The 16,777-nt window shown below is 48.1% G+C and overlaps 1 protein-coding gene across 3 annotated transcripts in view; it reads left to right on the forward strand.

Annotated features, from left to right (window-relative positions):
* LOC140195254 (uncharacterized) overlaps positions 1–16,777 on the forward strand; it is a 170,231-nt gene that overhangs the window by 134,862 nt on the left and 18,592 nt on the right. For all 3 annotated transcript variants that reach the window (XM_072253303.1, XM_072253305.1, XM_072253304.1), the window contains 9 exons: positions 3,266–3,323; positions 4,880–5,064; positions 5,993–6,173; positions 7,314–7,498; positions 8,421–8,583; positions 10,598–10,782; positions 11,683–11,863; positions 13,329–13,495; positions 15,018–15,207. In XM_072253303.1, coding sequence (XP_072109404.1) covers positions 3,266–3,323; positions 4,880–5,064; positions 5,993–6,173; positions 7,314–7,498; positions 8,421–8,583; positions 10,598–10,782; positions 11,683–11,863; positions 13,329–13,495; positions 15,018–15,207 — 1,495 coding nt within the window. The remainder of the gene's footprint in view (positions 1–3,265; positions 3,324–4,879; positions 5,065–5,992; positions 6,174–7,313; positions 7,499–8,420; positions 8,584–10,597; positions 10,783–11,682; positions 11,864–13,328; positions 13,496–15,017; positions 15,208–16,777) is intronic.

The following is a 16,777-nucleotide window of genomic DNA, read 5'->3' on the forward strand; positions in this document are numbered from 1 at the left end:
CCACTCTCTGTGTAAAAACAAACCCATTCCACACACGCACCACTCTCTGTGTAAAAACAAACCTCATTCCACACACCCACCACTCTCTGTGTAAAAACAAACCCCGTTCCACACACCCAGCACTCTCTGTGTAAAAACAAACCCCGTTCCACACACCCACCACTCTCTGTGTAAAAACAAACCTCGTTCCACACACCCAGCACTCTCTGTGTAAAAACAAACCCCGTTCCACACACCCACCACTCTCTGTGTAAAAACAAACCCCGTTCCACACACCCACCACTCTCTGTGTAAAAACAAACCCCGTTCCACACACCCACCACTCTCTGTGTAAAAACAAACCCATTCCACACACCCACCACTCTCTGTGTAAAAACAAACCCCATTCTACACACCCAGCACTCTCTGTGTAAAAACATACCCCGTTCCACACACCCACCACTCTCTGTGTAAAAATAAACCCCGTTCCACACACCCACCTCTGTCTGTGTAAAACCAAACCCCGTTCCACACACCCACCACTCTCTGTGTAAAAACAAGCCCCGTTCCACACACCCAGCACTCTCTGTGTAAAAACAAACCCCGTTCCACACACCCACCACTCTCTGTGTAAAAACAAACCCCGTTCCACACACCCAGCACTCTCTGTGTAAAAACAAACCCCGTTCCACACACCCAGCACTCTCTGTGTAAAAACAAACCCCATTCCACACACCCACCACTCTCTGTGTAAAAACAAACCCATTCCACATACCCACCACTCTCTGTGTAAAAACAAACCCCGTTCCACACACCCAGCACTCTCTGTGTAAAAACAAACCCCGTTCCACACACCCAGCACTCTCTCTGTAAAAACAAACCCCATTCCACACACCCACCACTCTCTGTGTAAAAACAAACCTCATTCCACACACCCACCACTCTCTGTGTAAAAACAAACCCCGTTCCACACACCCACCAATCTCTGTGTAAAAACAAACCCCGTTCCACACACCCAGCACTCTCTGTGTAAAAACAAACCTCATTCCACACACCCACCACTCTCTGTGTAAAAACAAACCCATTCCACACACCCACCACTCTCTGTGTAAAAACAAACCTCATTCCACACACCCACCACTCTCTGTGTAAAAACAAACCCCGTTCCACACACCCACCGCTCTCTGTGTAAAAACAAACCCCGTTCCACACACCCAGCACTCTCTGTGTAAAAACAAACCTCATTCCACACACCCACCACTCTCTGTGTAAAAACAAACCCATTCCACACACGCACCACTCTCTGTGTAAAAACAAACCTCATTCCACACACCCACCACTCTCTGTGTAAAAACAAACCCATTCCACACACCCACCACTCTCTGTGTAAAAAGAAACCTCATTCCACACACCCACCACTCTCTGTGTAAAAACAAACCTCATTCCACACACCCACCTCTCTCTGTGTAAAAACAAACCTCATTCCACACACCCACCACTCTCTGTGTAAAACCAAACCCCGTTCCACACACCCACAACCCTGTTCCACACACCCACCACTCTCTGTGTAAAAACAAACCTCATTCCACACACCCACCACTCTCTGTGTAAAAACAAACCCCGTTCCACACACCCAGCACTCTCTGTGTAAAAACAAACCCCGTTCCACACACCCAGCACTCTCTGTGTAAAAACAAACCTCATTCCACACACCCACCACTCTCTGTGTAAAAACAAACCCATTCCACACACCCACCACTCTCTGTGTAAAAACAATCCTCATTCCACACACCCACCACTCTCTGTGTAAAAACAAACCCCGTTCCACACACCCAGCACTCTCTGTGTCAAAACAAACCCCGTTCCACACACCCACCACTCTCTGTGTAAAAACAAACCCCGTTCCACACACCCAGCACTCTCTGTGTAAAACCAAACCCCGTTCCACACACCCACCACTCTCTGTGTAAAAACAAACCCCGTTCCACACACCCACCACTCTCTGTGTAAAAACAAACCCCATTCTACACACCCAGCACTCTCTGTGTAAAAACATACCCCGTTCCACACACCCACCACTCTCTGTGTAAAAACAAACCCCGTTCCACACACCCAGCACTCTCTCTGTAAAAACAAACCCCATTCCACACACCCACCACTCTCTGTGTAAAAACAAACCCATTCCACACACCCACCACTCTCTGTGTAAAAACAAACCCCATTCCACACCCCCACCACTCTCTGTGTAAAAACAAACCCCGTTCCACACACCCACCACTCTCTGTGTAAAAACAAGCCCCGTTCCACACACCCAGCACTCTCTGTGTAAAAACAAACCCCGTTCCACACACCCACCTCTCTCTGTGCAAAAACAAACCCCGTTCCACACACCCACCACTCTCTGTGTAAAACCAAACCCCGTTCCATACACCCAGCACTCTCTGTGTAAAACCAAACCCCGTTCCACACACCCACCACTCTCTGTGTAAAAACAAACCCCGTTCCACACACCCACCACTCTCTGAGTAAAAACAAACCCCATTCTACACACCCAGCACTCTCTGTGTAAAAACATACCCCGTTCCACACACCCACCACTCTCTGTGTAAAAACAAACCCCGTTCCACACACCCAGCACTCTCTCTGTAAAAACAAACCCCATTCCACACACCCACCACTCTCTGTGTAAAAACAAACCCCGTTCCACACACCGACAACCCTGTTCCACACACCCACCACTCTCTGTGTAAAAACAAACCTCATTCCACACACCCACCACTCTCTGTGTAAAAACAAACCCCGTTCCACACACCCACCAATCTCTGTGTAAAAACAAACCCCGTTCCACACACGCACCACTCTCTGTGTAAAAACAAACCTCATTCCACACACCCACCTCTCTCTGTGTAAAAACAAACCTCATTCCACACACCCACCACTCTCTGTGTAAAAACAAACCACGTTACATACACCGACCACTCTCTGTGTAAAACCAAACCCCGTTCCACACACCCACCTCTCTCTGTGTAAATAAAAACCTTTTTTTTTGAAATCTTCACTCTGTGTTCCCCATACTACCCACTCTGATATCACCCTTAGACCTTCCCCCAGTCACTTTAAAATTAAGCCCCATTGTAGGAGCAATTTCAACTCTATGAAACAGTCTGTGACCATCCACTTGATCTTGTCCTCTTTATTTTCTTGTGCTTCTCTAACAACTCACCTCACATGTAATTTGCTATCTTGTTCACCCTCCCCTCATAAGAGTTCTGTGTGCTCATTCCAGGGAGTGGAATCAATCGCTGGACACGGAGCACGCAAAAGCTGATGCTGCTGTTCAGCAGGTATTATTGGATGTTGATGGTGGTCGGTGGGGGGAGATGGGTGAGCTGATCCAGTGACTGCTGTGTGTGTCTGGGGTTGAACTCTTGGTTTTGGCTGGGGTGCACTGAATCAGGTTTATTAGCACTGACATGAGATTATGAGGTTTGTTATTTAGTGGCAGTCCGACAGTGCAATACTTTTAGTTATGACAGGAAACCTGTAAAATATAATAAGTAGTGTAACAAGTGAGTAAAACGTGAGGTAGTGTTTACGGGGTCATTGACCATGCAGAAATATGATGCCGGAGATGAAGAGGTTTGGATTCCACACATAACATTCCCTCTAGGTTTTTCCACAGCTGCGTGGATCAGCCACTGCTCTAAAAGGGAAGGTTTTACAAGGCCTGAAAACTGTGCGGCTCTTCAATTTTTTTTGTATTAGGCACACTATGAACACTTAGAATAAAAAGTGAACAATCAAATCCTTGAAGGGTAAAATGAAATAAGGCACAACAAAGGAAATCGTTCATATTTCATAATTTTTTGAACTTTCACAACATTGGCATTGGCATTCAGCCAGTGTGGGGTTAATTAATAATGAGTTACCAAATTCCATTCTGTGTCTATTGTTACAATTTGTAAATGTATTATAACCTCAAAACACTGACAATGTAAATAGATTGAAGTTCTAAAATGTTTCAAAGTAAAGGTTGTGGTATGTTTCTTATTTAGAAATTAATGGATTATATTCATTAACACATAAATAATTAGAGGGTAATTTTCAAGATTCAAAATGCATTATTATCAAAGAATGTATAAATTATAGAAACCTTAGATTTGTTTGCTTACAGGCAGTTGCAAAGCAAGGAACCCGAAAGAACCCAATTAAAACCAATGTAAGAGCAATGCCCCTGCCCCGTACCCACAGAGAAAGAGAAAAAAAACAAAAAAACTAAACAACACAACACAAACAATTTCACTAGAATAGATTTCGAGATTATATTAACACTATAGAAAAGAAAATTGCAGATGCATGGCAACAAAGGCTATGTGCACGGAAGCATTTCAGTCACTGATGTGGCTGAGCACCCATGCAGCTTGGAGGGAGCAGTGGCCCCACACCACAGGTTCAGGATCAAATTTACCCCCCCCACCAAACTTCTGGCTCTTCAACAGAAGGGACTAGGTTCCCACAACTTACGGACTCACTTTCAAAGACTTTACAACTCTTGTTGTCAATATTATTTATTTACTTATTTGTTTATTTGTTATTATTTGTTTTTCCGTTTATGGGTGCACAGTTTGCACTGGGGCAGAAGAGAGAGAAACAGCAGAACAGAGAGAGTGAGTCAGAGAGAAAGAGGGCAGAATAGGTGAATTGAGAGGGTAGGAGAGAGAGAAAGGACTGACAGGAGAGCCGATTAGAGTGTAAAACAGATCAGAAAAGAGTGACAGAAAAACAGCAAGGTAGATAAATAGAGAGGATGTTGAATAGATGAAGCTGAGGTCCTGATTGGAGGGCTTTGAGAGGACTTACTGATAGGAGAGATCCCTCTGTCTGTTCCCTCCCCCTCCAGCTCCAGGCGGAGATCGAGTCCCTGCGCGGTCAACAGGACGAGACCAGCGCTGAGAACCAGCAGCTCAAAGTGACCAATCAGGAGATGGAGACGCAGCTGGAGGGGATGCAACGGGAGCTGCAGAAGGCCCAGGATCAGCTGGTCACTCTCCAGGAAGAAGCAACTCACCGGGAGGAGAAGGAAGGGTGAGAATGCCTCAGAAGAGTTGAGTCACATCATACATTTTCATGCCAGTTTTTCCCAATCCTGCTATTCCCACTCTTCTCCCTTTAGTGACCGACAGACATGTCATTCGTTGCTTTCTGATCCACTCTTTTGAACAACTGAGTAATCCCATTTTAATTTCACTTCGCACCCCATTCCAATTTCAACATGTTAGTCCATGGCTCCTCTTCTGCCATAACGAGGCCATTACCATGTTGAGGAGCAACACTTCATATTCCATCTGGGTAGCATCCAACCACGTGGTGTGAACATCAATTTCTACAAGTGCTGGTAATTTCTTCCAACCTCTTCCTTCTCTCTTTTTCCCATTCTTCAATATGGTTCCCCTCTCACTCCATCTCTTCTCCTCACTGCCCATCGCCTCCATGAGTGCCTCTCCTCCGTCCCTTTCTCCCATGGTCCATTCTCCTCTCCCATCAGATCGCTTTATCTTCAAACTTTCACCTTTTGACCTGTCAGCTCCCAGATTCTCACTTCATCACATTGTTCCCCTCATCGGCTCTCTCCTATCACCTGCTAGCTTCCTCTCTCCACCCATATTTTTATTCTAGTTTCTTCCCCCTTCCTTTCCAGGCCTTAAAAGGGTCTGGGTTTGAAATGTCAACTGTCTATTCCCATGTCTGTCCTGCTGACTTCCTCCAGCATTTTGCATGCTTCTCAGAATAACCTTCACTCCTGTTCTGTCGGATTTCTGTTTTGTTTTCGGTTTTTGGCCTCATGATCCTTCCAGGTGAATCACATTGTCTACATACTCTCCTGTGGGGGCGGAGCTCCCTCTGATCATGTGATAACCCTCCCAGCCAATAGATGGCCACCATCATCACTGGTCATCGTACACTCACAGCCATTGAGTTATCCTGTCTTCCCTCTGTCACCTCTGCCCCGCAGGCTCCAGAGAACTCGTTCCATTCGACGCCGAGCCGTTCCCAACAAACCGGACACTCCGGGAGAGGAGTCTGGACTGAGGGTCGAGGGTCAGGACGTGACCCCAGGAGCAGGTGGAGGTGTGGCCCATGAGGAGACGGAGGCTGCCTCAGCAAGAGATGAGGCAGCAGAGAAAATTGAAGAGGTAGCTGATCCCCTGAGTCAGACCCTGGTCAGACCCTGTCGGGACTTGCTTCCATGGTGTTGTTCCCAGTGAGACACTGTGATCAGATCACAAATCAGAGAGATGGCATCTCAGTCATACTCCAGCGGTCCCCATTGGGAACACAGCCACCAGACTTGAAGATAGTTGGAGTTGGGGAACTCAAAGTCAAACTTACACATCAGCCATTTGCCCCTTAGGTTGAGTGACAGCAGAACCAGAGTTCGTAGGTTAGGGGTGAAAAGTGAATTGTTTCAGAGGAAGATGAGGGGGAAACTCCTCACTCAGAGGGAGGTGAGTGTGTGGAACGAGCTGCCAGAGGAAGTGTAGGATGCTGGTTTGTTTACAACACTTATCTGAAGTTTGGATAGGTACGTGGATGGGAGGGGTACGAGAGATACCATCCTGGGGCGTGTAGATGGGACGCAGTAGAAGATCAGGTCAGCATGAACCAGATGGTCTGAAGGGCTTGTTTATGCGATGTAGTGCTGTTTGACTCTATGAATCTAAAGTTGAGTTGATTACCATCTGCACAAGTCTCTGTGTGCTCAGATACAATAAAAAACTTACCTTCTGCAGCATCACAGACACAGAGCGTCAGAGACACGACATTCACAAGATTAACATCAATTAGACATAAATTATACAAAATTGTACAAGAAAGAGCACAATTAGAACAACAGCCTCTTACATTCGTGTACTTTAGACCGTGATGGGACCAGTCAGGACACTTTCAACAGGACCTGTAGAAGTTTGTTAGAGTGTTCAGTGACCAGACAAACCTCCTTAAACTTCATAACCTTCAGAGTGATCAAGAACAGAAAGAGAGGGAAAAATGGATAGACAAGAAAAGAGAGAGAGAGAGAGAGAGTGTGGGGGGAAGGAAGTCACAGGACGAGAGGGATAAAGTGGAGAGCAGGGAGAGGAGGAGAGAGAGATATATTTGGAAGGCAAGTGGTAGGTGGTGGTGGTAGTTTCAGGTAATGTTCTTGTAGAGATTTATCTTTTCATGTGTGTTTCCTGAACCTGCAGCTCCAGACGGAGATGATTGTCATTCTGTGTTCCCTGGACCTGCAGTTTCAGGTGGAGATGATTGTCATTCTGTATTCTCTCCCACTCCAGCTCCAGGCGGAGATCGAATCCCTGCGTGGTCAACAGGAGGAGACCAGCGCTGAGAACCAGCAGCTTAAAGTGACCAATCAGGAGATGGAGATGCGGCTGGAGGGGATCCAACGGGAGCTGCAGGAGGCTCAGGATCGGCTGGTCACCCTCCAGGAGGAAGCAGCTCACCGGGAGGAGAAGGAAGGGTAAGGGACTCCTTGGAAGAGTTGTCACATGGCATACTTTCTTGCCAGTTTTTCCCAATCCTGCTGTGCCCAAATTTTCCTCCAGGGATTGATGGACAAACTATTCTCTGCTTTCTGATCAACTCTCTTGACCGACAGAGTAACACATTTTTAATTTCACTCCCTGTTCCAATTCCGACTTCATGATCCATTCCCTCCCTTCTCTTGCCAAAATGAGGCCATTATCATGTTGAGAAACAACACCTCATATTCCATCTGGGATGCATCCAATCAGGTGGTGTGAACATCGATTTCTCTAAGATCCAGTTACTTCTCCCCACTCCTTCCATCTCCCTTCATCCATTCCCTATTCTGATCCCCTGCCACCCTGTCTCTTCTCCTCACTGCCCATCGCCTCCATTGGTACCTCTCCTCATCCCTTTCTCCCATGGTTCATTCTCTTCTCCCGTCAATCACTTCTTCTTCAACCTTCTACCTTTTGACCTATCTCCTCCCAGCTTCTTACTTCATCACATCTTTCCCCTCATCTGCTCTCTGCTATCACCTGTTAGCATATACTCCTTCCCATCCCCCACCTTTTTATTCTGGTGTCTCCCCCTACCTTTCCAGGCCTTGAAAGGGTCTGGATTTGAAATGTCGACTGTCTATTCCCCTGTCTGTCCTGCTGAGTTCCTCCAGCATTTTGTGCATTTCCCAGAATAACCTTTACTCCTGTTGTGTTGGATTTCTGTTTCCTCTCGGTTTTTGGCTCGTGATCTTTCCAGGTGAATCACAATGTCTCCATACTCTCCTGTGGGGGCGGAGCTCCCTCTGATCATGTGATCACCCTCCCAGCCAATAGATGGCTACCATCATCACTGGTCATCGTACACTCACGGCCATTGAGTTATCCTGTCCTCCCTCTGTCACCTCTGCTCCGCAGGCTCCAGAGAACTCGTTCCATTCGACGCCGAGCCGTTCCTGACAAACCGGACACGCCGGGAGAGGAGTCTGGACTGAGAGTCGAGGGTCAGGACGTGTCCCCAGGAGCAGGTGGAGATGTGGCCCATGAGGAGATGGAGGCTGCCTCAGAGAAAATTGAAGAGGTAGCTGATCCCCTGAGTCAGACCCCTGGTCAGACCCTGTCGGGACTTGCTTCCATGGTGCTGTTCCCAGTGAGACACTGTGATCAGATCACAAATCAGAAAGAGGGCATCTCAGCTGTAATGCAACGGTCCCCATTGAGAACACAGCCACCAGACTTGAAGATAGTTGGAGTTGGGCAACTCAAAGTCAAACTTACACATCAGCCATTTGCCACATAGGTTGAGTGACAGCAGAACCAGAGTTTATAGGTTAGGGGTGAAAAGTGAATTGTTTCAGAGGAAGATGAGGGGGAAACTCCTCACTCAGAGGGAGGTGAGTGTGTGGAACAAGCTGCCAGAGGAAGTGTAGGATGCTGGTTTGATTACAACACTTACCTGAAATTTGGATAGGTACATGGATGGGAGGGGTACGAGAGATACCATCCTGGGGCGTGTAGATGGGACGCAGTAGAAGATCTGGTCAGCATGAACTAGATGATCTGAGGTGCCTGTTTATATGATGTAGTGGTCTTTGGCACTATGATTTTAAATTCAAATTTTTTACCATCTGAACAACTCCCTGTGTGCTCAGATACAATGAAAAACTTACCTTCTGCAGCATCACAGACACAGAGTGTCAGAGACACCACATTCACAAGATTAACATCAATTAGACATAAATTATACAAAATTGTACACAAAATTCCTTAAGGCTGTTACAGCCGGGAGTGGTAATGGGGACAAGCTCCCACTAGCTACTAGATGCTCCTAAATGGGAGCGCCTCAATTAGCCTCTGACAACCGAGTCCAACTCCTGCCCTACATGTGTGGTTTAGCTGCTAAGCCCGGCAGAGCTGTTTCTACTGACAGAAGGGGCAAAGGCAGATTACTGGTGCCTTAAAACCAGTCGATTTGGGCAGATGGGGCTTGTCAGCCGTGGTTGGCAGCTCAAATGGTAAAGGAAAACACTGAGCTCAAACCTCTGTTGCCTGGTGGCCATACCCACTCATGGGGAAGGCTTCGGGATTAAACCCTGAGGGAAAAATCTGAGGGTAGAGTCCCTAAGGCAGTCCTACATTGAGTTCAATGCTGTCTGCAATTCCTGTGATGCTTTGGTACCAAACTGTAATGGTCTCTGCTGTTCCTTTGTGTTCATCAGATGTGTGGAGAGGAGAAGCTTGCTACATGTACAACAGCTTGCTCTCCAAATAGTACTGCCCAGGCTTGTGTGTTAGGATGCAATATCCATGGTCAACTCTGACTCACTCACTCACTCACTCCCTCCCTCCCTCACTCACTCCCTCACTCATACAAGAAAGAGCACAATTAAAACAAAATATCGACAGAGTCTATTGCAGTGGAACTGGTCAATGTAGTCATGGTCTTGTGGTACTGAGATAGTGATTAGTGTTTTGCCAATTGATTCAAGAACCAGATGGTTGCAGGAGTCTAACTGTTCCTGAACCGAGTGATGTAGGACTTCCGGCTTCTGTATCTCCTGCCTGATGGGAGCTGTGAGAAGATGGTGTGGCCCGGACAGGGAGGACCTCTCTGAGGCAGCACCTCTTGTAGATACTACCGATGGTGGGGAGGAACAAGCCCATGATTTATGGGCTGAGTTCACTACTCTCTGCAGCCACTTACATTCGCGTACTTTAGAACTGTTGCTCCAGACCGTGATGGGACTGGTCAGGACACTTTCAACAGGACCTGTAGAAGTTTGTTAGAGAGTTCAGTGACCAGACAAATCTCCTTAAAATTCATAACCTTCAGAGTGATCAAGAACAGAAAGAGAGGGAAAAATGGAGATAGAAAAGAAAAGGGGGGGGGAAGGAAGTCACAGGACAGGAGAGGGATAAAATGGAGAGGAGGGAGAGGAGAGAGAGAGAGAGAGATCAATTTGGAAGGAGAGTGGCAGGTGGTGGTGGTAGTTTCAGGTAACATTCTTATTCTGATTTGTCTTTTTAATGTGTGTCCCCTGGATCTGCAGTTACAGGCGGAGATGATTGTCATTCTGTGTTCTCTCCCACTCCAGCTCCAGGCGGAGATCGAGTCCCTGCGCGGTCTGCAGGAGGAGACCAGCGCTGAGAACCAGCAGCTCAAAGTGACCAATCAGGAGATGGAGATGCGGCTGGAGGGGATCCAACGGGAGCTGCAGGAGGCTCAGGATCGGCTGGTCACCCTCCAGGAGGAAGCAGCTCACCAGGAGGAGAAAGAAGGGTGAGGGATTCCTTGGAAGAGTTGAGACACATGATATATTTACATGCTAGTTTTTCCCAATCTTGCTGTCCCAAGCCCTTCCCTCATGGATTGACGGACATGTTATTCTCTTCTTTCTGATCCACTTTCTTGACCAACTGAGTAACCCCTTTTTAATTTCACTCCCCAATCCCATTTGACATGATGGTCCATATCCTCCTCCACTTATCATGTTGGAGGAGCAAATCTTCATATTCCATTTGGGTAGCCACCAAATGAACATTGGTGGTGTGAACATCTATTTCTCTAAGGTCCAGTTACTCCTACCCCCCCCCTCCATCCATTCTCCATTCTGATCCCCTGTCACCCTGTCTCTTCTCCTCACTGCCCATCGCCTCCAATGGGTGTCTCTCCTCCATCCCTTTCTCCCATGGTTCATTCTCCTCTCCTATCAGTTCACTTCTTCTTTAACATTGTTCCTTTTGACCTATCACCTCCCAGCTTCTTACTTCATCACATCTTTCCCCTCATCTGATCTCTCCTATCACCTGCTAGCTTCCTCTCTCCATCCATCTTTTTATTCTGGTGTCTTCCCCTTCCTTTCCAGGCCTTAAAAGGGTCTGGATTTGAAATGTCGACTGTCTATTCTCCTGTCTGTCCTGCTGAGTTCCTCCAGCATTTTGTGTGTTTCCCAGAATAACCTTCACTCCTGTTGTGTTGGATTTCTGTTTCCTCTCGGTTTTTGGCCTCGTGATCCTTCCAGGTGAATCACAATGTCTCCATACTCTCCTGTGGGGGCGGAGCTCCCTCTGATCATGTGATCACCCTCCCAGCCAATAGATGGCTACCATCATCACTGGTCATCGTACACTCACGGCCATTGAATTATCCTGTCCTCCCTCTGTCACCTCTGCTCCGCAGGCTCCAGAGAACTCGTTCCATTCGACGCCGAGCCGTTCCCGACAAACCAGACACACCGGAAGAGGAGTCCGGACTGAGGGTCGAGGGTCAGGACATGACGCCAGGAGCAGGTGGAGATGTGGCCCATGAGGAGACAGGGGCTGCCTCAGCAAGAGATGAGGCCGCTGGGAGAACTGAAGAGGTAGCTGATCCCCGGAGTCAGACTCCTCCTCAGTTGGAGCAGCAGGAAGGTCCTCTGGTGTTGTTCCCAGTGAGATACTGTGATCAGGTCACAGATCAGAGTGATGGGGTTTCAGCCATACTCTAACAGTCCCCTTTGAGAATAAGGCCACCGGACTAGAGCCTGACGAAAGATCGTAGCGGTTCAGAAACTCAAAGTCAAACGTGAACAACAGCCTTTTGCCCCTCAGGTTGGGTGAGAGCAGAACATGTTGGAGGAACTCAGCAGGTTGGGCAGCATCCGTGGATATGATCAATCAATGTTTCGGGCTGAGACCCTTCGTCAGGACTGAAGAGGGAAGGGAAAGAGGCCCTATAGAGAAGGTGGGGGAGGGTGGGAAGGAGAAAGCTGGTAGGCGCCAGGTGAAAAACCAGTAAGGGGAAAGATCAAGGGGTGGGGGAGGGGGGGGAGCAGGGAGGTGATAGGCGAGAAAGGTGAAGAAGGACTACACCTTCTTTACAGGGCCCCTGCATCCTCCATCTTCAGTCCTGACGAAGGGTCTCGGCCCGAAACGTTGACTGATCGTTTCCACAGATGCTGCCCGACCTGCTGAGTTCCTCCAGCGTGTTGTGCGTGTTGCTTTGACCCCAGCATCTGCAGAGTATTTTGTGTTTTGGGTGAGAGCAGAACTAGAGGTCATTGGTTAAGGGTGCAAGCTGAAATATTCAGGAGGAAGATGAGGGGGAAACTCCTCACTCAGAGGGTGGTGAGAGTGCGGAATGAGCTTCCACAGAGAGCGGTGGTTGTGGGTTTGATTGGAATATTTACCGTAAATTTGGATAAGTACATGGATGAGAGGGGTATGGAGGGATTAACATCCAGGTGCATGTAGGCAGTAGAACAGGTCGGCATGAGCTAGGTAGCTGAAGGGCCTGTTTACATGGTGTCATGCTCTGTGACGCTACAGTCATGCTTATCACTGCCTGCACAAGTCCATGTGAGCTCAGGTGCAATGAAAACCTTACCTTCAGCAGCATCAGGTACACAGACAGAGCTGGCGTGTTGCAGAATTGTGCAGAGGGAGTGAGCCCTTCGGAGAGGAGAAGCCGAGGATGAGGATTTCTGATGCCCTGGTGCGACTTTGAAACACAGCATCAGAAACACATCATTCACAGGAGAAGTATCAAATTGACATAAATTAAACAAGGAAGAACAACATATCCACAGAGTCCATTGTAGTGAAAATCATCAATGTTGTCATAGTGTTGCAAGATCAGAAAGAGAGAGAGAAAGAAATGGTGGTTTAAAATAGAGAGAGAGAGGAAGTTTCAGGATATGAGAACAATAAAGTGGAGAGGAGAGGGAGGAGGGGAGACAGAGATCAAGAAGGATTATAGAAAATGCCGGAGTCTGATGGGGAAGGCGAGATGCATGTGATGGTGGTTTCAATAACTTTCTGTTCTGACTTACCTTTCACCACCCCCAGCTCCAGGCGGAGATCGAGTCCCTGCGCGGTCTGCAGGAGGAGACCAGCGCTGAGAACCAGCAGCTCAAAGTGACCAATCAGGAGATGGAGATGCGGCTGGAGGTGATCCAACGGGAGCTGCAGGAGGCTCAGGATCGGCTGGTCACCCTCCAGGAGGAGAGAGAAGGGTAGGAGACGGTGGGATTGTGAGGCTCCCCACATACACATCCTGCACACTGCATACCTGCGTAGTTCCTGCACTCCATTCATTCACCAAGACCTCCAGGTATCCACCTGGTACGTGCATTGAACACCACACGCACCTTGCATACATCCCCGGCCATGCGTTCATTCACTCTCTGCTGTACCCGGGGACCAGCGAACGTACCAGCCACTGTGTCCTCAGTACGTGGGACCAGGCGGACTCCACACAGCCTGCACCAGCCACAGAACGCAGACTCACTGTCATCTGGTGTGTGTGTGTGTGTGTGTGTGTGTGAGAGAGACCTGGGTTCCTGTGGCCCTGGTAAAGGGAACGAGAGCAACACATTCAAAATGCTGTGGACTGTCAGGTCAGCAGAAAAGGTACTTGTCTGCGGTCTACCGTCACTATAGGACGTGTACGTGTGCAGAACAAAGAAGCAGGCAGGGAAAATCCTGGCGGGCACCACCCACCCAGCAAGCTGCCTTTTCCAAAAGCTCCCTCTAGAAAGCACTACAGGGCTATTAAAACGAAAACTTCACGCCACCTTAAAAATTTCTTCCCCCAGGCAGTTAATCTGATCGGTCATTCTGGTTATAAACACAGGAGGTTTTTGCAGCCGCTGGATATCCAGAGTAAAAGACACAAAACGCTGGAGGAACCCTACAGGGCCGGCAGCATCCAAGGAGAGGAATAAGCAGTCGACATTACGGGCTGCGACCCTTCATCTGGAACATTCTATTTAGTCCCCAGATATCAATAAGATTGAAAGAATACAGAGAAATTTACAAGGTTGTTGCTGGGACTTGAGGACTTGAGTTATAGGGAGAGGTTGAATAGGTTAGGAATTTATTCTCTGGAGTGTGGAGAGTGAGGGGAGATTTGACAGAAGTGTACAAAATTATGAGGGGTATTGTTGGGTAAATGCAAGCAGGCTTTTTCCACTGTGGTTAGGTGAGGCTAGAACTGGAGGTCATGGGTTAAGGGTGAAAGGTGAAATGTTTAAGGGGAACATGAGGGGGAACTTCTTCACTTTGAGCAGAGATACCCAACCTGGGGTCCATAGACTTCTGGGTTAATGGTAGGGGTCCAAGACGTAAAAAAGTTCAGGAACCCCTGACTTAGAGGGTGGTAAGCGTGCGGAGTAAGCTGCCAGCAGAAGTGGAGGTTGTGGGCTCGATTTCCATGTTTACAAGGAGTTTGGATAGGTGCCTACATGGATGGGAGGGGTAGGCAGGGCCATCGTTTAGGCGCAGGTCGATGGGAGCCACAGTCCAGCATGCACTAGATGGGCCAAAGGGCCTGATTCTGAGCTGTAGTGTTCTACGGGTCACGTGAGGCTGACGAATCCAGAGTGAAAGGTCACATAGAATGCTTCAGAAAGATCTGGGGTTTTCTGGAAACCAACAACCCCGAGGTCACTGTTACTCCAGGAAGCATGTTCTGTGCTTGCTTTGTTGCTGAACACAGAGTGATCCTGTCCTCTCTCTGTCTCCTCTGCACGGCAGGCTGAAGAGAACTCGCTCCATCCGACGCCGAGCCGCTCCTGACACCTCGGACAAACCAGACACCCAGGGGGAAGAGCCTGGGCCAAGGGTCGAAGGCCAGGGCCTGACCCTGGAAGAAGGTGGAGATGGGATTCATGAGGAAAAGGCAGCAGCCTCAGGAAGAGACGAGGCAGCAGAGAGGATTAAAGAGGTAGCTGGTCCCGGAAGCTAGACTACTCCTTGGTTAAATCAGCAGGAAGGTCTAATCCTGTAGGGACTGGGTTGCACAATATTGTCCCACTGAGAGATTGTGATCTGAACACAGACCAGAAACCGGGATCCCAGACAACCTGGAGCCACTCAGGACCCGAGTCTGCAACCTGATTCTTGTCCTGGGCTGGTTTCGGTTGTACTCTCACTGAGGCATGAAGTCACAAAATAGCATAGGAGGGCAGGTTGAATGAACGGCCAGAGACCAGGTCATCAAAAGTCTCAGGAGATTCCCAGATCAGTGGCTGGGGATTTACTGGGGGACATGACAGTATGCGGGGAATTCATTCTGGAAATTTATTGTGGCTATGATTGCGATCTGAGAGTGGGCTAGTGAGGGGGATGGAGAGAGGGAGAGAGAGAAGGAAAGGAAGAGTAGGAAACTGACAGAATGAGATACCGAGAATGCGTGTGAGGGGTAGAAGGACAGTGAGAGACAGAAAGAATTGAATTGAACTGACTTTATTTCTTACATCCTTCACTATTACATAAAGAGTAAAAATCTTTATGTTATGTCTCTGTCTAAACGTGCAATTATAGTAATTTATAATAAATAAAACAATCAATGTAACATAGAAATACACTCAAATCAGCGTGAGTTCATCAGTCTGATGGCCTGGTGGAAGAAGGTGTCCCTGAGCCTGTTGGTCCTGGCTTTTATGCTGCGGTACCGTTTCCCGGATGGTAGCAGCTGGAATAGATTGTGGTTGGGATGACTTGGGTCCCTAATGATCCCTTTTTCACACTTGTCTCTGTAAGTGTCCTGAATCATGGAAAGTTCACATCTGCAGATGCACAGGGCTGTCCACACCACTCTGCAGAGTCCTGTGAGTAAGGGAGGTTCAGTTCCCATACCAGGCAGTGATGCAGCCAGTCAGGATGCTCTCAATTGTGCCCCTGTAGAAAGTTCTTAGGATTTGGGGGCCCATACCAAACTTGCTCAACTGTCTGAGGTGAAAGAAGTGCTGTTGTGCCTTTTTCACTATACAGCTGGTGCGTGCAGATCACGTGGATGCCAAGGAACATAAAGCTGTTTACCCTCTCAGTCCTAGATCCAGTGATGTTAATAGGGGTTAGCCCATTTCCATTCCTCCTGTAATCCACAACCAGCTCCTTTGTTTTTGTGACATCGAGGGAGAGGTTGTTTTCTTGACACCACCTTGTCAGAGAGATGACTTCTTCTCTGTAGGCCACCTCATTATTGTTTGAGATTAAGCCAATCAATGTAGTATTGAGAGTGAGAGACAGTGAGAGAATGAATGAGAGACAGACACAGAGATAGAGGGAGATAGGGAGTGAGAGAAAGAGAGAGGGAGAGAGGAGCAAAGGGAGAGAAAGAAAGGGAGAGGGGGACGAGGAGAAAGAGAGAGGGTGACACAGACTGAATGAATGAGAGAGGGTCAGAGAGAGAAGGAGAAAGGGCTGGAGGGAGAGGGATAGGGAGTTGGAAGGAGGGAGGTAGAGACTGTGAAAGGTGGATAGAGTTTATGAGGGAGTATAAAGGGAGATGA

Source organism: Mobula birostris, chromosome 3 (assembly GCF_030028105.1).
Source record: "Mobula birostris isolate sMobBir1 chromosome 3, sMobBir1.hap1, whole genome shotgun sequence".
In the NCBI taxonomy this organism is placed as follows: domain Eukaryota; kingdom Metazoa; phylum Chordata; class Chondrichthyes; order Myliobatiformes; family Myliobatidae; genus Mobula; species Mobula birostris.